General features: G+C 54.7%; 11 protein-coding genes across 11 annotated transcripts; 6 read left to right on the top strand and 5 right to left on the bottom strand.

The window, feature by feature from the left end:
* Window positions 1–126: 126 nt before the first annotated feature.
* Window positions 127–351, top strand: PG994_003619 (uncharacterized protein; the record flags this gene model as incomplete). Its single annotated transcript, XM_066855028.1, has 1 exon — window positions 127–351. The coding sequence occupies one exon, from the start codon at window positions 127–129 to the stop codon at window positions 349–351; it is 225 nt and encodes a 74-aa protein (XP_066719306.1).
* Window positions 352–659: 308 nt separating this feature from the next.
* Window positions 660–2,625, top strand: PG994_003620 (uncharacterized protein; the record flags this gene model as incomplete). Its single annotated transcript, XM_066855029.1, has 6 exons — window positions 660–758; window positions 822–1,285; window positions 1,440–1,611; window positions 1,649–2,120; window positions 2,180–2,444; window positions 2,619–2,625. 6 exons carry the CDS (start codon window positions 660–662, stop codon window positions 2,623–2,625), a joined length of 1,479 nt encoding a protein of 492 aa, XP_066719307.1.
* A 967-nt stretch (window positions 2,626–3,592) lies between these two features.
* Window positions 3,593–5,198, top strand: PG994_003621 (cytochrome P450 3A19; the record flags this gene model as incomplete). The annotated part of the gene is made up of 6 exons (XM_066855030.1): window positions 3,593–3,653; window positions 3,711–4,000; window positions 4,044–4,107; window positions 4,167–4,344; window positions 4,402–4,515; window positions 4,583–5,198. The coding sequence occupies 6 exons, from the start codon at window positions 3,593–3,595 to the stop codon at window positions 5,196–5,198; spliced, it is 1,323 nt and encodes a 440-aa protein (XP_066719308.1).
* A 628-nt stretch (window positions 5,199–5,826) lies between these two features.
* Window positions 5,827–6,667, bottom strand: PG994_003622 (lactam utilization protein lamB; the record flags this gene model as incomplete). Its single annotated transcript, XM_066855031.1, has 2 exons — window positions 5,827–6,463; window positions 6,546–6,667. The coding sequence occupies 2 exons, from the start codon at window positions 6,665–6,667 to the stop codon at window positions 5,827–5,829; spliced, it is 759 nt and encodes a 252-aa protein (XP_066719309.1).
* A 577-nt stretch (window positions 6,668–7,244) lies between these two features.
* On the top strand, window positions 7,245–11,244 carry PG994_003623 (uncharacterized protein; the record flags this gene model as incomplete). The annotated part of the gene is made up of 5 exons (XM_066855032.1): window positions 7,245–8,457; window positions 8,671–9,672; window positions 9,734–10,670; window positions 10,720–10,919; window positions 11,003–11,244. The coding sequence occupies 5 exons, from the start codon at window positions 7,245–7,247 to the stop codon at window positions 11,242–11,244; spliced, it is 3,594 nt and encodes a 1,197-aa protein (XP_066719310.1).
* A 1,515-nt stretch (window positions 11,245–12,759) lies between these two features.
* PG994_003624 (serine threonine kinase) lies at window positions 12,760–14,402 on the top strand (the record flags this gene model as incomplete). The annotated part of the gene is made up of 4 exons (XM_066855033.1): window positions 12,760–13,020; window positions 13,129–13,326; window positions 13,383–13,889; window positions 13,953–14,402. 4 exons carry the CDS (start codon window positions 12,760–12,762, stop codon window positions 14,400–14,402), a joined length of 1,416 nt encoding a protein of 471 aa, XP_066719311.1.
* Window positions 14,403–14,976: 574 nt separating this feature from the next.
* Window positions 14,977–16,866, bottom strand: PG994_003625 (uncharacterized protein; the record flags this gene model as incomplete). The annotated part of the gene is made up of 7 exons (XM_066855034.1): window positions 14,977–15,521; window positions 15,586–15,909; window positions 15,983–16,304; window positions 16,342–16,391; window positions 16,460–16,517; window positions 16,578–16,674; window positions 16,742–16,866. The coding sequence occupies 7 exons, from the start codon at window positions 16,864–16,866 to the stop codon at window positions 14,977–14,979; spliced, it is 1,521 nt and encodes a 506-aa protein (XP_066719312.1).
* Window positions 16,867–17,407: 541 nt separating this feature from the next.
* Window positions 17,408–17,977, bottom strand: PG994_003626 (uncharacterized protein; the record flags this gene model as incomplete). Its single annotated transcript, XM_066855035.1, has 2 exons — window positions 17,408–17,509; window positions 17,738–17,977. The coding sequence occupies 2 exons, from the start codon at window positions 17,975–17,977 to the stop codon at window positions 17,408–17,410; spliced, it is 342 nt and encodes a 113-aa protein (XP_066719313.1).
* A 728-nt stretch (window positions 17,978–18,705) lies between these two features.
* PG994_003627 (uncharacterized protein) lies at window positions 18,706–20,040 on the bottom strand (the record flags this gene model as incomplete). The annotated part of the gene is made up of 5 exons (XM_066855036.1): window positions 18,706–18,858; window positions 18,911–18,962; window positions 19,011–19,295; window positions 19,426–19,809; window positions 19,904–20,040. The coding sequence occupies 5 exons, from the start codon at window positions 20,038–20,040 to the stop codon at window positions 18,706–18,708; spliced, it is 1,011 nt and encodes a 336-aa protein (XP_066719314.1).
* Window positions 20,041–20,819: 779 nt separating this feature from the next.
* PG994_003628 (NAD(P)-binding Rossmann-fold containing protein) lies at window positions 20,820–21,959 on the top strand (the record flags this gene model as incomplete). The annotated part of the gene is made up of 1 exon (XM_066855037.1): window positions 20,820–21,959. One exon carries the CDS (start codon window positions 20,820–20,822, stop codon window positions 21,957–21,959), a length of 1,140 nt encoding a protein of 379 aa, XP_066719315.1.
* Window positions 21,960–22,265: 306 nt separating this feature from the next.
* PG994_003629 (uncharacterized protein) lies at window positions 22,266–23,247 on the bottom strand (the record flags this gene model as incomplete). The annotated part of the gene is made up of 3 exons (XM_066855038.1): window positions 22,266–22,617; window positions 22,742–22,897; window positions 22,967–23,247. 3 exons carry the CDS (start codon window positions 23,245–23,247, stop codon window positions 22,266–22,268), a joined length of 789 nt encoding a protein of 262 aa, XP_066719316.1.
* Between the last annotated feature and the right edge of the window lie 77 nt (window positions 23,248–23,324).

Below are 23,324 nucleotides of genomic sequence, written 5' to 3' on the forward strand. Positions count from 1 at the left end.
GGCATTTTTGTGAGACCATGTTCAGTGCAACCATCCTACATATAAGCTGTCAGTCCTCTTTGAATCTGTCAGATTGCGTGCAAACCCCTCCCCATTAATTAGCCTCATGCCAAGTAAGAAGCCAAGATGTGCTGGTTAATGATCCTTGATGGCCCAGACCAGAGCGCAGGCCTGAGGCAAAAGGGGATTGGCAACGTTCTCGCTGGTGCCGCTTCCGACGTGACCACCTCCGAGCTCTTCTACGACGACTCTCACGTCAGCAGCGTATCTGCGGCCAAGATCAATAGTCAGTCACACCGCCGACCGCCCGAGCTGCTCGGCGCCGAGGCATACACGCAACGCGCAGGATAACACCAGGGCCCATATATGCAGTCAGCAAACTCCGGGCCAGGCCTGCGCCCGCCTCGTGTGCAAATACAGATGGGATGGTCCAGAGATACGTACTAGGTCGTTTTCCCGCTTACCAATATACCTGACCAGACCGGATCTCTCCTTTTTTTTTTTGCATGTGAACTTTCAATCGTTGGCCCCTGAAAATAATCGCTCAGAACTCGATTTCAAGGGGCTCACGCAGGTGACTTACAACGCCACAATAACCGTGTCCCAGACCTGATTGTCCAACGCCCTCATCGGTTTGAATCATTGAATCTAAAATCAAAATGCGCCAATCATTGTACCTGCGCTGCATCGGCGTCCTTTGCGTTTGTATTGGAGGAAGCAAGGGCCTGACAGCAGACTATGGAGCCTGCAACAACGTAGTACGTATGATCAAGATGGCGCTTCGATGCCAAAAGGTGAAGGGGTAAATTTAACATTCTTAGTGTGGCCTTCTACTATTAGTAGAGCCCTCGGTTAATACACCGCTTGGCATCGTTGCTGCAGACCCAGACTTCGACCCAGCCGTCGACCAGAAGAAACTGGATAACGCGTGGGACGAAGAGGGCAAACCGCTCTTCTGGGTGCAGCAGCAGCAAGCCGTCCGGCCCAGCTGCCTCTTCCCACCGCGAAACGTGGACGAAATCGCGACCCTGATCGCGGCGGCGCGCCAGGACGGCTGCCCCTTCGCCGTCCGCGGCGGCGGGCACTCTGACATCCCGGGCGCGAGCAACAGCGACGGCGGCATCACGGTGAACATGGCCGGCCTGAGCGACGTCGTCGTCGACGAGGCCGCCGGCGTGGCGCGCGTCGGCGCCGGCGCCAAGTGGGGCGACGTGTACCGGGAGCTCGAGAAGACGAACCGGACGGTCGTCGGCGGCCGGCTGCGGGACGTCGGGGTGGGCGGCTTGTTGCTGGGCGGGGGCTGAGCCACTTTTCCGGCTTGCACGGCTGGGCTTGCGACAATGTTCGCAATTACGAGGTAAGTATAACTGGCATCGACAACAGCACTCTATATATTGTGATCATGTTTGTGTTTAGCTAATTAACGCTGATAACCACAGGTTGTTCTTGCCAACAGTACTGCCATCGACGTCTCCCAATCTACCCATCCGGACCTCTTACCGCGCCCTCCGGGGCGGCGGGAACAACTTTGGTGTCGTCACACGCTTTGACTTGGACCTGTATGCGCAAGGGCCGATGTGGGGGCGGTCTGCACGTCTGGCCGCTGCTGCCGTCCGTGACATCCACCATCACGGAAAACTTCGTCCAGTTTGCCCACGAGGCACCGTCAGACCCGCACGTCTCGCTCTTTGCCGGCCTGGGCTACATGCAAGGCAACTTTGCCTGGGCCGTGGGCCAGTACGACGCCCTCGGCCGGGAGGAGCCTCCTATCTTCGCTCGGTTCCGAGACGATGTCGAGACTTACGGCGCACAGAAGATCGCCAGTACCGCGCGTGTGACCTCTTTGTCGAACCTTGCCGAAGAGCTCAACCAGTCGGAGCCGCCAGGGAAGCGGAGCCGTTTCACGACGGCGACTTTCAAGGTCGATCAAGCACTACTACAGCAGATGGCCGCGTTCTATGTGGAGCAGGTCAAGAAGGCACTTGACAACGGCCTGGAAAAGGATGAAGGCTTTGCGCCAATGTTGGGCATTCAACCACTCACACGAAACATCCTTCGTGAGCAAGCAAAACGCGGAGGAAATGTGATGGGTCTCAGTGAAGAGGATGGGCCCCTGATGGGTGAGTTGCTTTCTTCCCCTATGAATGAACTATTGCTTACGGAACCGTTTCTGTCAAAGTATGCTCTTTTGGATGGGAGTGGTCTCACGAATCGGATGATGGGACCGTCATTGCCGGTATCAAGGCTGTGCTCGAGCAATCAGTAGCAGCCGCCAAGGAGAGAGGGCTGTATCATCCCTTCAAGTACATGAACTACGCTGCAGAAGACCAGGACCCCATTGCAGGTTACGGTTCTGACAACGTCAACTTCTTGAAGGAGGTCCAACAAAGGTACGATCCTGGCGGAGTCTTCACGAAGCTAGTCCCTGGGTGGTTTAAGGTCAGGTAGGCTCTATCAGCCACCAATTGTCTTTCAAAGAGCCCAGAGGAGCACATGTAAAAAGAACTCAGCCATATGAATATCCTCAGATAGCATGATGTAACGCTGGAAGCGAGTAATTACTTCGCCAATGTTTCAAAGTACCACCCGTTCATGACACATGACGTAATAACCCATAGGCCCTAGGCTTTGTCCTTGGCCAACCCCGGTTGTCTCGGAACATATTGAACCTTAGTTCGATAAAGACGCGTATCACCATGTAAGAGCTAAGGCGTAAGGGGTGACCAGCGGGCGAATAGGGAATGGCGGGATATGTGTAGCTTCCGGGGCTTATGCAATCATCTTTTGACAGTATTCAGGCGCCGCCAACCGGTGTCTGATGTAGGTGTGGGGGCAGCGCGGGTGGCATCTTACCGGGATGTCAAAGATAAAAACATGTAAGACATGACTGCATGATCAATAATATCAACTATGGAAGGTTGTGCGTCCGAGTCTCCCCGCAGTAAGCACGGGACGGGACCCGACTTCAACTACAGAATATCGGATCCCCACTAAGCACTATCTGGGATCGATAGTGCTACCGCGTCCTTCAACACCTGGCTGACAGGCTATTCAGCTGAATACTCACCTTTCTCACGTCAGAGCACTCCGCCACGATATAGGGCTCAATATTGTGCTGAACACATGCATGTCATCCTGTATTGTATTTTCATTTTTGGGAATAGTCTCGATGGGTCCTACAGCCTATCACAACCGTACGGATTTGCTACGATGACGAATTGAAATGGCTGTCATTCTTGATCCCCCGTGATAATGGCACGGAGATTGCCTATCCAACTCCCATTATACTACGGCTTCACTAATAGCCACAACGAACATCTATCATGGCATTCATCTCCCTATTGCCAGCTTGGAGCTGGGGACAACAAGCTGGCCTTGCGGTAGCTATTGTAGGCCGTACCTTTCAACCCTAACTTAAATTGAGCTAATGTTTGCAGTTTGCCCTGGTCCTTGCATCAGTGGTGGTATATGACTGCTTCCTCCATCCAATTTCCCACGTTCCTGGGCCATTTTTGGCAAAGTTCTCTCCGGTGAGTTGTCATAAAATAGCTATGTCAGACGCTCTGTTCCTAATAAGAACAAGCTATGGATAATGAGAGCCTTGTACCGCATGAGATTCAACTCGGAACTACAGGCCCTTCACCAACAATACGGTAAGATAGTCCCCGACGGTTCGGTCTTACAAAGAAAACTGACTGACTCGATACCAGGCCCTGCTGTACGAATCGGCCCCAATGAAGTATCCTTTGCCTCCCTGGAGGCGGAGACCGCCATCTACGCAAAGCAGGAGGACGGTCGTTTTTCCAAGGACGGGACCTTCTTGACTCTTTTCTCAGACCTGGTCCTGAACGCGCCCACGCTCATCACCATACCCGATCCCACGCTCCACAGGAAGCTACACAAAGTGATCGAGCAAGCTTTCACCCCTCAGGCGCGCGCCAAGCAAGAGCCTATCCAGAAGCTCCATATCGACATGGCCATGTCCAACATAGACGAAATTGTGGAAAAGGGGGGCTCGAATGGATCTCGCCGACACGCTGGAGACCATGTTCTGGGAGATCATTGGTGATCTGGCGTTCGGCGAGCCGCTGATGTCTGGAAAACGCCGTAAGTCGTGCAAGCGCGTTCTTCTTTGAACCAACAGAAAACTGAATCGAAGCCTTTAGCTGCGTACGAATCCTTGAAGCAACGTGGTAAAGCGTCGATGCCCATAGTGGAAGCCCTGAGCTTCTGCCTCACAATGCCTGGCATCGCTCAAGCACTCCAGTTAGTCAGGGGGCTTTTAACAGCAGTAACGCCATCCTCGCAGCTCTCCAAGCTTGTGCCATCGACAAAGCTACGCGAGTGAGTAACTTGTTTCGTGATTCCCATGACACTTCTCTAACTGACGTTTCCCAAAAGTTGTATCGACCGGCAAGATGGCAGAGAAGACTTTCTCACCGCTATCATGGGCAGCGAAAAGCAAGGTCTGACACTCGATGCAGATGCTTTCTTCAGTAACGCTATGGGTCTAACGTCCGTACCGCCTCTTTCCGTCTAGAACGCAGCAGAACATTTCATGCTGACAGACAGATGCACCTAGACTGGCCGGCTACCAGACTACCGCTACAACGCTGGCGGCCACGTTCTACCACGTTCTGCGCTACCCTGACGCCTACAACAGGCTCTGTGCCGAATTAAGGACCACTCTCGCCAGTGAAGATGATATCACAGGGGAGCGGCTCGCCAGGCTACCCTTTCTGAACGCGTGCGTCCGGGAGACGTTGCGACTCTTACCCCCCGCCAACGGCAAGACGGCACAACGCACCGCTCCGGAAGGCACCATAGCGGGCCTGTACATCCCCGCCGGCACCATCGTGTCCGCCGACCTGTACACGATCCAGCGGTCGCCGGAGCACTTTGCCGACCCCGCCGCCTTCCGGCCGGAACGGTGGCTGGAGGGCGCCGAGAAGGGCGCCGAGTTCGCCGCCGACGATCCGGCCGCGTATCGGCCTTTCCTCATCGGTAGCAGGGCATGCATCGGCCGGCACATGGCCCAGCAGAGCATTCGGCTGATCGTGGCCAGCTTGCTCTGGAGGTACGACTTCGAGCTTCTCGACCCGGCGGGGTTCGTCTGGGAGCGCGATGCTGGGAGCAGCCTCATTTACACGGACTACAAGGTCAATGTTCATGTTAAGAAGACTGGTGCGAGGGTGTAGAGGACGGGAAGTAGATCAACGCTTATTCAGTGTGGCAGTATAGGTATGTGCTGAGGCAGTGCGCATATTCACTCGTAACTAAATAGAACTGATGCAAAAGTGACCATACTCAAAGAAGTGCTACACGTACCATTCTCAACTAACAGCTGCAAACCATGGACATCGCGCTACTATGGTGTTTGTATAGGGAATTCATTTTAAACCCTTGTATATTACCGAAGCGTCGTATCAATGCCAATATCGCTCCTGACACAGCGCGTGCTTGTCGATATGGGTATCGCTTGTCTCCAGAAACGAGTATATTACATCCTAACTTGGGGGATCCCTTCTAAAAGCTACTTCAAATATGTTATCATTATCGCGGCTTTTGCTATCAGTGTATATATTTCCAAGTACCCCCTTGGCCAACCAGATACTCAGATAGCAGCATCCACCTCAACCTTGACTCTTGTATTCGGTCAAAACCGCGTTCTAAATATCTTTCTTGTATCATGGAGTCAGTCCCTGAAACTCGGCTACAGGGGGGGATTTGCATACAGCAGGTAAAGATAATGTCCTACTCACTAGGCGTGTCTCGAGCCCCGCTGTGTGTGTGGACTACAGATCCCCGAGCGGGTAAGTAAGTTGACTAAAACCCGTTGGCCTTGTTATACTCGTCGACCACCTCCCTCGTAGCCGTCACGATCTCGACGCAGCCGGGCGAGTCCGAGTGGCAGCAGACCGAGATGGCGTAGTCCCTGGTGGGCAGCGGGACCACCTTGCCCGAAACGGACGACGTGACGACCGAGTCCTGCAGCTGCTGCCGCACGTGCCGCTTGACGTCCTCGACCCTCCACGGCTTCTTGACACGGTCGATGACGAGCAGCCCGCCGTCATCGTACTTCACGTCCCCATAAAACTCGGCCACGAACTCGAGGCCCATCTCGGCCGCCACCATCTCCTGGCACGTGCCCGCGAGCCCGAACACTTTCAGGCCCCGCGGCACCCCCGCGTACACGGCCCGGCACACCTCGGCGTCCCGGCACATCATCCCGTACAGGATCCCGTGTGGCTTCACGTGGTGCAGCGCCACGCCCGCGGCGTCGAGGAAGCCCCGCAGCGCGCCGACCTGGTACACGATGTTGGCCGTGTGCTCCTCGGGGCTAAGCTTCATCTCGCGCCGGCCGAAGCCTTGCACGTCGGGCAGACCTGGGTGGGCGCCGATTTTGATGCCGTGCTCCTTGCACAGACGCACGGCTTGTTGCATATGAAGAGGGTCACCGGCGCTGTTTCATTGTCAAGTTTCAGGTCAGCTTTCTTGAAATCTTCTCGGTATAACATGGAACATTAAGCGGACTCCTGACGTACTGGAAGCCACAGGCCACGTTGGCGTGGTCAATCATGGGGATGAGCAGCCCATCCGGCCCGCAGCTGTAGTTGCCATATCCCTCTCCCAGATCAACATTGATGTAGGCTTTGCGTGGTGCCATTGCGGGTAGCCGGGTCTTGCACAATTGCGTATGCGAGATCAACTGAGGAAAGGGTGTTTGGGTTTGGCTTGGCTCCCCTCGGACTTTGTTTCCTTGTATGGTCGCATGATAAAGACCGCAGCAATTTGGAAAGGAATCACAGGGTCACAATACCTCGCCGTAATCTAGCGCCAGGGCAATTGGAGATGGGTTTTTGGAGATTCTCCAAATCCTTCAGCCCATAGTGGCACATGTCCTCAATGCCAGCCCACTTGCCATGTTTTCTTACCCCAACTTGAACCTTATCACGCATGCGGCTGCCTATCTCGGCATGTCTGCAATAGCTTCTTATCTTCAACCCCAATGTTGACTTATCTTGCATGGACAAGCATCATATCCCAACGCTGATCCAACGCAGATCCCCGGCAATTCCGTTGTACCGAAATGGTATGTACCGAGATATGTGTTGCTGATCAGGTGCCGCCGATGAGCCTGATGCATTGCATATCTATCCTGCAGGCTGCTCTCTCCTTAAATGGGGCTTATGCGCCTTGATGCAACATAGCTCACCCTTATCACAAACAACAGGTAACACACGATGGATCATCTAAAGACCATCCTCATAGCGAACCGCGGGGAGATCGCCGTCCGCATCATCAAAACCGCCAAGCAGCTGGGCTTACGCACCGTCGCCATCTACACCGAGCCCGACTCAGCGTCGCAGCACGTAGCCGACGCAGATGAAGCGCACCTGCTGGAGGGGCCCGCGGCCCAGGCGTACCTGGACGGCGCGCAGATCATCCGGGTAGCGCTCGCGGGCGCGCAGGCCATCATCCCGGGCTATGGGTTCCTGTCGGAGAACGCCGGGTTCGCGCGGGACGTTGCCGCCGCGGGGCTGCATTTCGTCGGCCCAAGCCCGGAAAGCATCGAGCAGTTCGGGCTGAAACACACGGCGCGGGAGCTGGCAACCAAAGCGGGCGTGCCGGTCGTTCCTGGGAGCAAAGGTCTGCTGCGCAGCGCTGACGAGGCCTGTCGCGTGGTTTCCGAGGACCTTGGGGGCTACCCGGTGATGCTAAAATCCACCGCGGGCGGCGGCGGCATGGGCCTGCAGACGTGCGCCAACGATTCCGAGCTCCGGGCCGCGTTCGATACGGTGCAGTCTCGCGGGGAGGCACTATTCCACGATTCGGGTGTGTTTCTCGAGAAGTACTACCCCGCGGCGCATCACATTGAGGTACAGGTCTTCGGCGACGGCTGCGGACGGGTGGTAGCGCTCGGGGAACGCGAGTGCAGCATCCAGCGGCGGCACCAGAAGGTCATCGAGGAGTGTCCGAGCCCCTTTGTTATGGCGGCACAACAAACGAAGAAGAAGCCGGAGCTGAGATGGGGCCTCGCCGCGGCGGCCGTGGCTCTGGCCGAGTCCGTGCAGTACGCCAGTGCGGGCACGCTGGAGTTCCTGGTCGACGACGCGACGGGAGATTTCTTCTTCTTGGAGATGAATACGCGACTTCAGGTGGAGCACGGTGTGACGGAGATGGTGTATGACGTCGACCTCGTCGCCTTGATGCTACGACAGGCAGACGCAGTACTTGGCGGACAAGGGGGTCTCTCCACTGAGGAGATAACGAAACTGGCTGAAGCAGGGAAAGTACCAACTGGTCATGCTATAGAAGTCCGGGTGTACGCCGAAAACCCCGCGAAAGGATACGCCCCGTCTCCCGGTCTGCTTCAGAAAGTGGAGTGGCACCAGCTTCCCGAGACGCGGTTAGACACATGGGTACGTGCTGGTATAACAATCAGTCCTCATTACGGTAAGTGGCCTTCAGATCATATCCATATCTATTCTGCATTAACTTCTGGTGACTTTTCCAACTTGTGATGGTGATGAAGACTAACATGGCGTCCGATCGCAGACCCCTTGTTGGCTAAAGTCATCCATCATGGTCCAACCAGATCAGATGCCTTGGCGGGACTCCAGGAGGTTCTGTCCAGAACTGTCATATGCGGACCACCTACAAATTTAGATTTCCTGTTAGCTGTACTGCAGGACCCCAAGTTCCAGGATGGCGAGACAATAACGCAGTTCCTGTCAACATTCGAGTTCCGCCCGGCAGCGATAGATGTTTTGGCCGGTGGATCGTATACCCTCATACAAGACTATCCGGGCCGTCCAACCATCGGCAAGGGTTTCGGCCACGGGGGCCCTATGGACCCCGTAGCCTTCCAATTATCTAATGCGCTGGTGGGAAATCCCCTTGGGGCAGAGGGCCTTGAGATAACGCTGACCGGTCCCGATCTGCTGTTCTTGGGCGATGCCGTCGTGGCGCTGACAGGCGCAGCCATGTCAGCAACTTTAGACGGTGGCACCTTTCCCATGTGGACCAGAGTTAAGATATCTGCCGGTCAGCGGCTTACTATCGGGAAGACACTGTCTGAGGCTGGGTGCAGGTCGTATTTGGCAGTGTACGGCGGATTCCTAAACGTTGCCGAGTGGTTTGGTTCCAAGGCTACGGTTTCTGTGACCTTGGTTGGTGGGTACCAAGGCCGACCCATTCGCGCCGGCGATCTCCTGAAGATCACCAACAAGCTGCCTCCAGAGCTGGCGGGATCGGCCTCTGGTGCCTCTGTGTCCATCCCGACCGACCTGGTACCCAACTACAGCCATGACTGCTGGGAACTCCAGATCATGTATGGACCGTATTGCGAAGACTACCTGGCCAAGGAAGACTTCGAAATGTTCTACAACACTGCTTGGGAGATATCGCATAACGCTGCCCGTGGTGGCATAAGGTTGATCGGGCCGCGGCCCAAATGGGCGCGGGCGGACGGCGGAGACGGAGGCGCCCACCCGAGTAATGTCATCGAGTACGGGTATCCCATGGGCGGCATCAACTTCACTGGTGATGAGCCGGTTGTCCTCCCGAACGACTGTCCTGACTTTGGCGGATTTGTATGCCCCTTCACTGTTGTAAAGGCGGATTATTGGAAGGTTGGACAAATCCGATCTGGTGACAAGGTCCGGTTTCGTCCCGTGTCCCCTCGATGAAGCCCTCGGTGCACGCCGAGCACAAGAAGACTTCATCTCAGCCGTGGCGAAGCACCTAGCGACATTAAACGAAGACCCAAGTGGTAGTGGTCTGGGCGCTATCTTCAATCCCCTGGACAATAATATGGCACATACACCGAGTGATCGTGCCAGTGCCGAGCCAGAGCCAGGCCTCATAAAGCTCCTCGAAGAGACGGAAACCCATCCATGCGTCTCGTACCGCCAAGGCGGGGATGACTACCTGCTTGTGGACTATGGCCACGGCAGCTTCGACATCAACCACAAGTGCCGGACCACGGCGCTCAAGCGCAAACTCGAAGCCGGCACCTCCGGAACGATCCGCTTCTCCGCGACGGGCGAGGGCATCTACAACACGGTCTGCATCGGCAACTCGATGATGATCTACTACAACGGCCTCGCGGTGCCGCGGGCGCAGCTCCTAGAATACCTCGTGTCGCTCGAGGCCGGCCTGGGCCACCTCCGGACCGCCCGCGTGCCGAGCCGGCGATTCACATTGCCACTTACCTTCACCCACCCCAAGCTCGTCGAGTGCACCGAGCGGTACATAGCGAACCAGCGGCCCTACGCAAGCTACCTGCCCGACACGTTCGACTTCGTGGCGGAGAACAACGGGCTGAGCCGTGCGGCGTTCCGGCGGCTCTGGCTCGAGGCCGAGTTCGTCTGCGTCGGCATGGGCTTCTTCATGGGCCTGCCCGAGTGCCTGCCCGCGGACCCGCGGCACCGGCTCAACGCGCCCAAGATGAACCCGAGCCGGACCTGGACGCCCGAGGGCACCGTCTCGTGGGGCGGGTCGTGCCTCGCCATCTACCCGGTCGACTCCCCCGGCGGGTACATGATGGCCGGCCTCACGATTCCGGGCGTGGATACGCTGGGCTATAAAGAAGGGTTCTCGCGCGAGCGGCCCTGGATGTTCGAGGACATGGACGTCATCACGTTCGAGGAGGTCGACGAGCGCGAGTACGACCGGCAGATGGCCCTCTTCAGGTCCGGGCGGTACCGGTTCAAGGTCGAGTCGGATGCGACGTTCGACATGGGGGCGCACAACGTGCTCCTGGAGAGCACGCGGACGAAGTCGCCGCGATGAAGGAGCGGCAGAGGAGTGCCAGGACAAGATGGTGCGCCTGGAGAAGGAGCTGCTGGCTAAGTGGGACGAGGAGAAGAAGGCCAAGGGTATTTCCGTGGACAACATCGAGGCGCTTCTGGATGGTGAGTTAGTTCAACGGTTGTATGCAGCTGAAAGTGTGCTGAAGAGAAGCAAATGCTAACCGCTGGATTCCAACAAATAACAGATCCTAATATTGAGGTCATCGAGGCGCCCGTAAACGCCAATGTGTGGAAGATGTTGGCACAGGAGGGCCAGACGATAGAGAAGGGACAGGTGGTTGCTATCCTCGAGGCCATGAAGATGGAGATCAACGTTGCGGTGGATGATAGACTTGCAGGGTCCACGGTCGAGAAGGTGCTTGTGTCATCCAACGACATCGTGCAGAGCGGAAAGCCATTGGTCTTGGTCAGAGCGGCCGCCAAATAAATAAGACAGTCATATCGGCAATGACATATTTGAGGACCGTGCGGCCTGTTAAAGGCAATCTATGCTTGGACGAATCTATCGTCAGCACGTCTTGTCACCTCGAGAACCTAACCGCGTGTAACAAGTCGGATGAACTAAATCCTTAAACACTTGCATACGAGCCATAGATCGTCTCAATCACTTCTGACTATTGGGGTAAGACGCAGTAGCCTGAACAAGTGATTGATTAAAGTGGTACGAATAGACCATTGAAAGAGCCTCTATACAAGTGGTTATGTCTGCACAGGATAAAGCATGTGAGTGCCATATTTACGGAAACCCGAGACGGTAGAGCACTCCGTCAGTTTGTACGCCAACACGTCGACAATGCGCAATAGCTATGGCAATGAATCAAACCCTGTGCGGTATCTTGACCATTAAGCCTAGCTCAGATGACCACCCGGCTGGTAAGGCTGTCTGGTGCAAACGGCAATCCGGAAGATTATACGAATTGATGCAAATGAACAGCGATCTGCCTAGAAGGGGCCATGGTAAAGCAGCAAGCTAACTAGCCTTTACTTCACGCCAATAACAACCCGCCACGGTTTCGGTCTATCGATGCGGGCGTACTGAGAAATTCCATCAGGCTAGATCCCCCCACCAGGAGAGTTCTTGGGGATGTCTACTTAAGTTTCCTCGATTGCCTAAAACATTTACGTGGAAAATTTCAGGATTTAAGCTATTCCACCACCGGTATCGAATGCAAACGCCATGTCATTCGCCAGCTATGTGGGTGCCAACGCCCTTCTACAGATAGGGCTGTCTCTCAGTGTCATCGCCCTCATCATCCACAATGGACGCACTAGTTGATCGAACTAGATGGATGACGCAGCACGTTTTGGGGGCCTCGCTGATTCTTCTTAGGTGCCCGTCAAGGGGTGGGCCCAGTCGGAACTCAGAAATCTGAAGCGAGTGAAGCATATTAACCATGCAAACCTCGTGCCGACCTTAAGGGCCTTCATCCAGGAGACCAAGACAACGAAGAGTTATAACATGGTATTCCCGCTGGCACTAGGAACCTTGAAACATCTATTCGAGGGACGGTTTGATGAACAGCCTGAGATCTTCGCCAACGCCGGAACCTAATGGGCCAGTTCGTCGGTCTAGCCAGTGGTCTTGCACATCTTCACCACTTGTCTATTGCGCATAGAGACATCAGACCTTCCAATATTCTGTTGTACAGAGGACCTGAAGGACCTGTGGCTCTGATTGCAGACTTTAGTCTGTCAGTCGACTTCATGAATTTGTCAGGTTGGAGCGACACTAATTATTGCCTATCGTGGACGGTACCTCTCATCTGTCGATCCGTCCTCGCTGCGGTACAGTCTACCCGATCGAGGCATTGCAAGGGGCGATAAAGACACAGCGGGCAATAAAGATATTTATGCCTCAGTAACATCAGGAGTACGGAAGATCCCCACGCCAGAGGCAATCTTGCCTAACGATGTATGGAATCTCGGTTGCGTCTTTATCGAGATGCTAGCATACATAATTGGAGACGGTGCCCAAGGCGTGGCGAAGATGAGGGATCATTTCCAGATTTCCAGGCGCCACGTAGATCGGTTATACGAACGAAAGTCAGATGTTGACGCGCGAATCAATCTGGACGTTCTTGGCTGGGTCGCCGAGGCAAACAACAGCGTCATCGCGCAAAGGTTGAAGCCGTTATGGAGCAAGATGTTCGCCGAGGCCTCACTCCGCATCACTGCAAAAAACACTTGCATTGAACTGATCGATGTGAGTTTACTTATTCTATTATCTGCCTGAGTCTACTGCAAGGTTGTCATTCCAGAACCCGACCCTAGCATCCGCTGAGATCTCTTGTACTTACCTGACATTGTCCAGATGGAATTGGCAAGGGTCACGTACCATGACGGTATCAGGGAGGTTACTTTCAAACCCGCGTCGAGTTTAAGGCCCTTGACTACTGAGGAGAGGCTCAGGCGGAACTTGGAATTATGGCTTGGTCAAAAGATAGACTGGTGGCCACTCAGTCCCTTGCCGCCAAAATCATCTCCTAACGACGTCATCATGGAATGGGAAGTGAGTGCATCGATGTTGGATTCCCTTGATCTGAAAACTGCTAACTCGCGTTCCAGTGCGATTCACATCATCTGTCGGTTGTACTTTCGAAAGAACAAGCAAAGCTTTACAAATCCGTATTTTCCCCACTTCAGGCCTCGAGCCCATCAAGAGAATTAGGGAGATCCTCGTTCGAAGATAGAGGTGACTATTATGCGATCCAGATGGACCCTATAGCGGGCGACATTGGTAACAGGTCCCTGATCCCGACGTCGGACTTCGGGGATCGGGATCAAAATTCATCATCATCATCACAATCTTCAGGCTCGCGAGAATCTTCACGTTCGCGGCAGTCTTCAGTGGCGGACAAGAAGAGGACAATATTCTACTGCGTGGATGTCCCCTACAGTGAACCGAAGAGGACCCTCCTTTACTCTGTAGAAGATGTCGATGCCCTGGAAGACGACCGAATGTTCTACGCCAGGGCTCACCAGGGGATTCGGGCTTCGAAGGGTACTGGTTTGACTCGATGGGTAATTCATCTGCTGTACTGGAAGGCTTGTACAAGGGTGGAATTCATCCAGGTATGACGAAACAGCTTTCCTTTGAAAACGACTCAACCAGTTGACATTACTTTCCCTTCTTAGTTCCATATTGTTGCGGATGGCAAGGATGAAGTTCTCCGTGGTGAAACTGGACTCCCACCAGTTGCGAATCTCGGCTACCAGCGTTTGGTCCGTGTATTGAATGCTGTGCAGTTTAAGTGCATTGCGGAACAGATCGTACATGGCCTGGCTAATCCATCCAGCGCCCGGGACAAACGTACAGTCATCCAAATGGTCCCTAAGAAGCTTACACCGCCACCTTTCGAACGAAGGATGGGCGAGGAAGGCTGGGGCATCGACATCAAGGTGGCATTCTCGGTGACCAAGATCCCGATCTGGTTGTCGTCACGTACGCTGCTCACATTGGGGTTCGTCACGGCGTGGCTCTCGTTGATTAAGTCGACTGATTTGACCAACGCGTTCGTACCAACATCTTTCTTGGTTGGAATCGTTACAGTGGCATCCATAGCCATTCAAACTTTGGCCACCTAGGTTAGGTCTAGCTTCTCCACGCGGTTGATGTCTTGAATCTTACGATAAGATCACGTTTCCTGGCGTCAGCTGCTGACTGCTTTTCGGTTTTTTTCGTCCGTACCTTTAGTAGCCCTTTCAGCCGGTTTTAGTAGCTAATTCTTATCATAGTTCCCAGCTTAGGACTTTATGCTCTTGCCTTCGGAATTACGGGTTTCGGAACTAAAGTTTCTCTGGTGTAAGCGATGTTGTCAGGCTCACTTAATTTAACATAGGGGGGGTAGCTAGGATACTTCAGGGTAGTTGCTCCCACCTCAGATCAGTACGCACAACACCTGATGCGTTTTCACACTCTCTACATCATGCAAAGATTTCGGTAGTTGGCTGCATTTTCTTGTTCTCTAATCTCGCTCTTAACATTGGGTCTTTGCAGAATATTCCTATTGAACGCAACCGCAGTGATCGCCAAAAAGGAGGAAACATAACTAGAAACGTTGTTGAAAACCTCCGTGACAAATGACAAGTGAGTAACGCCTCCTCTGTTGAATTCCCGTCATTCTATCAAGCATAAGCCACCAGCCCGAGGTTCCCATGCTCAAGCCGGGCCGTCAGCCCGTCGATTTTCCGGTTGTGGAAGTCCTCGAGCCCGCCCATGGGGGAGGATGGAGTGCATCGTCTTCATGCGCTGCAGGGCCGCCGTGTCCTCGGGCGAGAGCTCGCCGAGCATGCCGGCCTGAGCGGCCGTCCCGTTTGCCTCCACGATATTGGTCAGTTTGCCCTGCAGCTCCGTGTCGTGCAGGTCGTTGAGCGCGTTGAGGCAGAGGTCGATCGTCTCCGTGATCGACTCTTGCTGCCCTTGGGGGCCGTCTCCTCGTCGGCGGCGCCTTGGATGACTGGCGGGATATGAAATGTTAGCAACATGAAAACAGAAGGTGAAATACACCACTGAACAGCAGCGGAAAAATTGGGGTAGGGATATCTTACCTGGCCTCAGGATATTGAAGGCGCGATCAAAACCTTCCTCGTCAAGGTCGGACAGGATGGGCTTTTCTTGCATGCGGATCTGCTTGAGCGCAGCCATGACAACAACCAGAAACAACGTGTAACCCTCGTCGACCCTTTTCGCAAACCACTTGGAGGCTGAGAATTATTTGCAGTCTCCCCCGCAAGCACGCGTTGATGGAGGTCGCCGCCGCCAGCGCACTCGAAAGCGCTAGATGATGCCCAGACGAGAAGAAGGGGTCAATGAAGCATCCCGCATCGCCGACGATGCGGAAGTTGGGGCCGGCATACGCGCCGGCGCTGTAGGAATAGTCCGCGGCCTGTCGGATGCCCGAAGCCAGCTTGGCCGGCTCCAGGTACGACGATATCATCGGGCACAGCGCGACCAAGCTCGCCAGGGTTTGGGCCTCCGTGGTCCCTTCGGGCAAGGCCTTCTTCTTGGCCTGGAAGATGTCCTTCCGAACCACAGCACCGATGGATACGGTGCCGTTGTGCAACGGCAGCATCCACACCCAGCCGGATCCATCTATGGCCATGCACGAATACATCGGTTAGCGGGTAACAACAAGCCTAGATTTGCAATTGCTTGACGAACTCACCTTTCATGCCTTCGGATATGGGCTGATTTTCGCGATCCGTTCCTGGGCTTGGTGGGATATTTCCACTGTAGTATCCCCACATGGCAATGTTCTTGAAGCTTTCGTTGAACTTGCGGTTCTTGAGGTACTTGGTCGAAATAATGCCCGCTCGGCCCGTCGCATCCACGATATAGTCGAACGATATGGTGCCGGATCGGCCATCTTTCGTGGCCCAGTTGGCCGAAACCGGCCGTCCCGGGTTGGCCAGCTTGTTTTCGCTGGAGAACGCGTCGTTCTGGTAGGACTCGAAGTTGACTGACTTCAACGAGACGTTCTCGAACGTCTTGGCGGAAAAGAATCTCGTCGTACTCTGATCTCACCACGTTCCAGGAGTATCCGTTGGGGCCGTTGGCCCGGATGAAGTCGGTGTCTGTGGTGTCATTGCATTAGCAACGTAAGCTCCACGCATGGCCACAGGGGTTAATTTGCTCTACTCACATCCGGCACTCTTTGCGTTTAGCTTGAAGAATGCACCGCGCTGTGTTCCTAGGTCAGCCTATCGGAACTGGCAACAAGTATACAGCCACTCCAGTCGTCGACTTGAGGGTTATCTTACCTTCTTCTGGAAGCCGTGCTGCTCGAAAGCGTCCTCGAGATCGATGAAACGAAGCAAGTACCTCATGGACGGGACCAGACTCTCTCCAGTGTGGTATCTACAGGCATACGTCAGTTGGTCAGGCGAGGCAAATATGCGATGAAGCTCGGTACGCGGATACATACCGATGGTGGCTGTCTGCTTCGAGCAAGACAACATCAACGCCTTCACGCGCGAGAGCGGCGGCGGTATAGGAGCCTCCGGGGCCACCACCGGCTACGAGAACGGTACAAGATTCAGGGATCGACATTTTTCGATATGTGATAAGTCGAATACGTACTACTGAGGAGTCTAATTGTATCTGTGTCTTGTGAGACGCTATTAGAGGCCTTGTTGAGGCGAGATATATTTTATTGAGTTTCTAACGGGATACCCGGACATTACGTCGAGTAATGGCTGGAAGCACTATAGTAATTTTCCAGTATTTCAGTCAGCATTATGGATAATGCTGCTTACTGAGGATTATGGGCAAATAATTCGAGCTTATTTTACATGATTTTCTGGGAAGATTACAGCATGCGGTAATCGTATTATAATGAATCGATCTTGCTTTCGTCGATCTTGGTCTTGGTCTTGGGCTTATGCTGACAGCCACCGACCGTATTCCACTCCGCCCAGCAACCGGGAAAAAGGAGACCCGGGCCATAGTGATCGCTCTACGAATCAGCGGAGAGGTATGGGTCTTGCCCAGGTAATTATGGGATAATTGATTGGCATGCACTTCACCTAGTGCGTAGGGCTTATCTGCATGATCTTCTTCCCTTGGCATCCGAGAGCCAAAGCCAGTCGTATTACACGACAGGTGCCGCGTCCCCAGTTGTCTCGAATCTACCCACGCCTCCCGTGCCTGCCGTACACACATCGGCCCAAGCTTCTTGGGCATTGCTCAGCACCTTGTCCAAATAGGATGGAATAGGAGGGGGGGGGGGGTCGACATACGGGGGCTGGCGCACGGCTTACGCCCAGGATGCGCCGCGCACCACTGAATAGAGTGTGGCGGCCGGGAGACCCCCGTCTTGGCTCTATGTGACGTTTGGCGTCGCGGCACGGTAGTGTTGGGCCCATGTCAATGTTATACGGCAGGCGCAAATCACCACCCCCGCTCCTCCCTTCAGTCTTACCTGCAGGGCTGGCCAAGGTTTCTTTACGCTGGCCCCGGTAGGTAACGGGACGCTCTGGTTGACGGGACGCTCGGGAGAAGGCGGCGGCGGGGACCGTTCGCTGCCCAACCGGCAGAACAAGGACGGAGAGACGCCGCTGTCGGCCGCCGTGAGCGCGAGGAGCGAGGTGGCTGTGAAGCTGCTGTTGGAGTCGGGGGCTACGGTCAACGTGGACTGAGTATACTTGTACTCCCAACGCATAGAATCCAAAACGGTATACAAAGGATCTGGCGCAAGCAAAGAAAGAAGGGCATCAGGGGTGGCTTATAGTCGATAAAACGCCGAGATAGATAACCAGAACGCACTAGTTAAGCGGAAGGAAGGGGAGAACGAAAGACAATCCATACTCAATGTTACATATACTCAAGACAGGCTGGTGACTAAGCAAAAACATTCATGCAACAATCGTTTGCTTTTTCCCATCGCTATGACAGGATGGAGGCGTCGAGGTTTTGGGAATTACTGTGGTCGCAATGCAAGTTGCCGTATCACCCGGATTGCCCCAGTCTCCGGTAAGTATGACCCGGCCAAAAAAGAACCCAAAGTCATCTTCGCGGATAGTTGCCTGAGTGCCGAAATTGATCATCAAAAGCGGGTAATCGATGCCGAAGTCCCACCTATGCGAAACCTACCTTATGTAGAAGATCTCGATCAAGAACGGAAAGGTCGGCCCTTAGATAAACCACCTATACAGTTTGGAGCATACGGAACATAGGATTGGCCTTTAACAACTCTCGGGATCGACATCAGCCGAGCCAGACACTCCTCAGAGGTCAGTCACGTAGCTAGCGACCATCTTCGCAAAGTAATACACGTATCTCGACTCTAACCCCTGAATCGCTCCATTTGTTCATCTAGGTAGTCTTTGTACTAAAGAGATAGGCGTAGCAGACGCTGTACAGTGCGTTTCGGCGGCCTCGAAGAAAAACTTATAAGCCCCGGACCTTGACTGTAACCTGAACGCCACTCTGCTTGTTGAAAAAGTAGTCATGAGTCGTCCAGCTCTTGCTCGGGTTCACCAGTTCAAACTCAAACTTGCGAATCATCAGTGGTACAAATTTATAGATCTCACTAAGAGCAATCTGCGGTCATGTTAGTGCTTATCTTCGGCTTGTTGTCTCGGATAAGACTTACCTGCTTCCCGATGCAGGTCCTGGTGCCCGCTCCAAACACCAGGTCGTTGCATCTGTTCATGACGGGGTCGGTGCGCTCGATTCATCTGGCCGGGCGGAACGTATCGGCGTCCGGGCCGTATGCTGCCTCGTCCCGTCCAACCACGGCCGGGTTTATGCCGACTTTGCATCCTGCGGGGATGTGCATGCCTGCTAGCTCGATGCCGCTCTGGCCCACAACCCGAGGCATAGTGAAACCCATGCCGGAATGCAGTCGTAGTGCCTCTTTGATGGCTGACTTCACCAGTGGGAGCTGCATGACTTCAGAATAACTGGGATACTCGGATAATGTCCCGTTCTCCACGGCTTGGTCAACCTCCTTGCGAATTTGCTCATACAGGACGATCCTTGGCAAGGTAATAAAAGACTGCCTGCAGCTCAATCATAGTCGCCTCTGCACCTGCTGTCCTATCGAGTCAGCTGTATCAGCATATATGGTAAACGAACGCATGAATTTCATGCAATGGGGTCACTTACAGAGCCGCAAACGCTTCGTTCTTGACATCTTCGACGCCGAAATCCACCTCGCTTCCTTTGGCGCGGACAATGGCCAGCAGGTAATGCAAAAGATCCTTTCTCTCCCGTTTCCCGGGCGACGCCGTAGCGGCGTTTCTTTCGTCCACACTCGTGCGCGCCGTGTCGATGATAAGATTCATCCCTTGAAGTCCCGTGCGTGCCGTGGAGCTAAGCATGAATAGGCCCATGATCAACCCACGCACCAGGGGCGTAGACACCGCCGCCGGGGTCATGACGGGCAGCATGAACTCGAGAGACTCGAGAAAGGCGCCTTGGTCGCCATGATTCTTAATGAAGCCGAGGGAGCGGCCGAAGAAAAGCTCAGCAATGACGTCGTAGGCGTACCTTACGAATGCATTCCATTGTCAGTACTCACGTCACCGCTCTGAGGCTTGGACTTGGGCAGAAAAAGATAGGGGATAAGAGTTTCCTCACTCACCAGAGAAACCAATCCCCGAGATCAATCGCCTGCCCGGGACCGACACGCTCGATCATGCGCTCGACGAACAAGCGGCTGCAGTCGTCAATGTACGGCTCCAGGGTCAACACGGTCGACATGCTGTAGATGCCGCTCATGATGCGGCGGCGCTCGGCGTGCACGCGCACGCGACCTCGTCGGGCGCGATGCGCACTAAGGGGACCGTACCGCTGGTGTAGCCACAGCTGCACCACGTCCAGGTCGCCGCGTCACGGAGGGCCAGAACGGGCCGGGGACTTTGCTCAGGGGGTGCAGGGTCCGGCAGTAGATGCACCATAGTACGAGATATCCAACGGCAGCGAGCGAGCCGCCACCGATTTATGAAACTAAGAGTTATCATCATTGTGTATATTCTCAGCTCTTTGAGATTTGTGTCAGGGTTGATGATGAAGCTCAAACCTCGTCAGTATAAACCAAGATTTCATAACGAGACCCAAATTCAGGTGAGACTCGTGAGAGAGAGAGAGTGTGTGTGTGTGTGTGTGTGTGTGTTTTGTAATTACGCATAATTCGGGTCGTAATCACCCCGGGGGTTTGCATACTACGAGGGATTACAGCCATATGCCTGTAGCCAATTAGGTAGTTGATTAGCATGGCTTACAGCGACATGCAACCACTGAGATGACACTGCAAATCATGTCAGCTTTGTTGATGGCAGCCACGCTGCACCGTGTCCCGCAGTCTAAGTACCGGGAGGATGCGATCTGTCAGTCGGATAAAAGCTACAACCCGCGGTAGGCTTGAGTCATGTCTTGTATGATTTCCGATGATTGGCATCCGTTCAGTACGGTGCTCAGTAAGTAAGTGGCTTGCATTTGGACCACGCCACCAGATCCGTGGCGCTGCATGGCTAAAACAGCCTTCATCACCGGCGCCAATGGCATCAGTGGCAGCGCCATTGTGGGACATCTGTAACACAACCACCTCTGACGATTGGGCCTCCATTATCTTCACTTCCCGGAGTGCATTCAAGCCTACCGTCGCCGATCCTCGCATTAGGTTCATCGCGATCGACTTCCTGCACGATGTTCCGGACCTAGTGAAGCACATGCAGGAGGTCTGCCGCCTCGTGACCCACGCCTACTTCTGTTCCTACCTGCACAAAGACGACTTCACCGAGTCATATGCTGCCAACAAAGCCCTATTCGCAAGCTTTCTAAGCGCGCTCGACCAGACCACACCCAAACTGGAAAACGTCACCCTGCAGACGGGCGGCAAGTACTACAAGCTGCACGTCGAGCCCGTGCCGTCGCCTGCGCGGGAAGACGACCCGCGCCGGCACGGGCCGCTCGAGAACTTCTACTTCCCCCAAGAAGACTTGCTGGCCGAGATGTCTCAGCGCAGTGGGGGTGGGAATAGTAACAAGGCCCCCAGGTGGTCGTGGAATGTAGTGCGGCCCGGCCCTATCATCGGCGTCAACGCGCAGCCATTGGGCCTGAACGTGGGCCTGATCATGGCTGTCTACTTCCTGATCGGCCGCGAGCTGGGCACCGAGTCGCCCATGCCGACGAACCGCCGTTACTGGGGGGGCGCCGACGACGCGTCGTACGCGCCCCTGATCGCGGACCTGGCCGTCTTCGTCTCGACCCATCCGAATTGCGCCAACGAGGCCTTCAACGTCGCCAATGGCGACTCCTTCAACTGGCGCCACATGTGGCCGCGCCTCGCGGCTAGCCTCGGCGCCCGGGCCGACCCGGAGCAGTGCTTCGCGAACCCCACACCCGAGGAGGGGAGCCGCGGCGCGCTGCAGCTCGACGGCTGGAGCTTCGCCGACTGGTGTCGCAACAAGCGGCCCGTGTGGGACGCGCTCTGCGAGCGCCAGGGGCTACCGGGCGCCAAGGCGACGTTCGACCTCGCCGGCTGGGAGGTCGGGGACTTCCTTTTCCGGCGGACGTGGAGCACGACGCTGAGCGTGGACAAGTCGTGCCGGTACGGGTGGACTGGGCATATCGACTCGTACCAGGCGTTCGTGAATACGTTCGACAAGTTTAGGGAGCTCAGATTGATACCTAAGTAGCACACCTAATGATACCATGTCAATCCGTTTTCCAAATCATCATCAATCAGATCGCCTTAGTAACGTGAAGATTCCTAATCAGGTGCGGTACTCTCGAAACTGCGCCGGAAGGGTTGCTACTGGTAACGTTCACACACAGCGCCAGCAAAAAGCTTTCTGACTCTTGTAATCAGCCATTTGAAAGCAGGTAAGGCATCAATAGCTTTGCCAAACAACGACTGCATGCTATCAAAGACTTGTTGAATCACTCTATGTAAATCTCATTTCTACAGTTGTTTACGTACAAGCCTGTTAGACTGCTTCCATCTAGTCACTCTTCAGCCGAGCCTCCATAATCGACCACTCCCTCGGCGTGCTCCAGTTCCCGACCACCTCCAACCCCACACTCTCCAGCAGCGCCTTCTGCTCCGCCTCGGACCGCTGCGCGCCCCCGACCGACGCGAGCATGCTCAGGTCGAACCGCGTCACGTTCTTCGACGGGCGCAGGTCTTGCAGGATGACGCGGCCACGTGAAGGGGGTAAGGCGCCGCGGATGCGCTTGGCTTGGTGGCCTAGACCACCGCCGCTGGATGAAAAAGAAAACAGGATCAGTTTGGCCTTTCTTTTCTCTTTGTTGTCTCGCTGGCCTTCAAGTGGGAAAGAGGAGATGAAGAAGAACCTACATATCAACGAAGATAATGTCATGTGCATTGGAGTTGGCCAAGACAGTTTCGAAGGGGTAGAAGCTGACGAAGTCTTCCTCCTGGGTGGTACGGGGGACGACCATGTAATCGTTGAATTACTTGCCGAGACTGGGGTCCTTGGACATGCTCTCCCAGAACGTCTCGGTGGTGTTGGCGCCGACCTGCCAGCCACAGTGGCTCGCGTCAGGCAGCACCTTATAATCGTTGGCGCGAAGCCAGGTTGGGAGGGCAAAATAGGAGGGCATCAAGCCGATTCTGAGAGGTTTCCATCATCAGCACAACCGTCGCAGCTGAGAGGGTAAAACAAGATAATGAGATACTGACTGGGTCATAACGTTCCCCTTTCGGTAGGGTTGTGTATAGTCTCTCGTGATCGCGTTTGCTGCATATTGGCCCAGTGATACTTGATCAACCATATAATGTACGTCCAACAGGCGCAGGATTCGAGCCAACAAGGCCGGATCAGCATTGAGCTCTCGCGCAATGTCCGCGGTGCTCAGGGCCCCCGAGTGCTTTGCCAGGACGTCGAATATGCCCATCTCACAAGCCACGCCGGCGCCAAACAGCTCGAGTGGTCCCCATGTCTGCGCCTCAGCAAAGGTCATAGGGGTATGGAGCTGGTGGACGGTCTTCTCAGCAAGATGCAATGCTCAGATACGAACTTGCTCGTCTTCGGTCCCAG

Source organism: Apiospora phragmitis, assembly GCF_038363925.1.
Source record: "Apiospora phragmitis strain CBS 135458 chromosome Unknown utg000004l:1.0-3135199.0:1.0-3139288.0, whole genome shotgun sequence".
Lineage (NCBI taxonomy): Eukaryota > Fungi > Ascomycota > Sordariomycetes > Amphisphaeriales > Apiosporaceae > Apiospora > Apiospora phragmitis.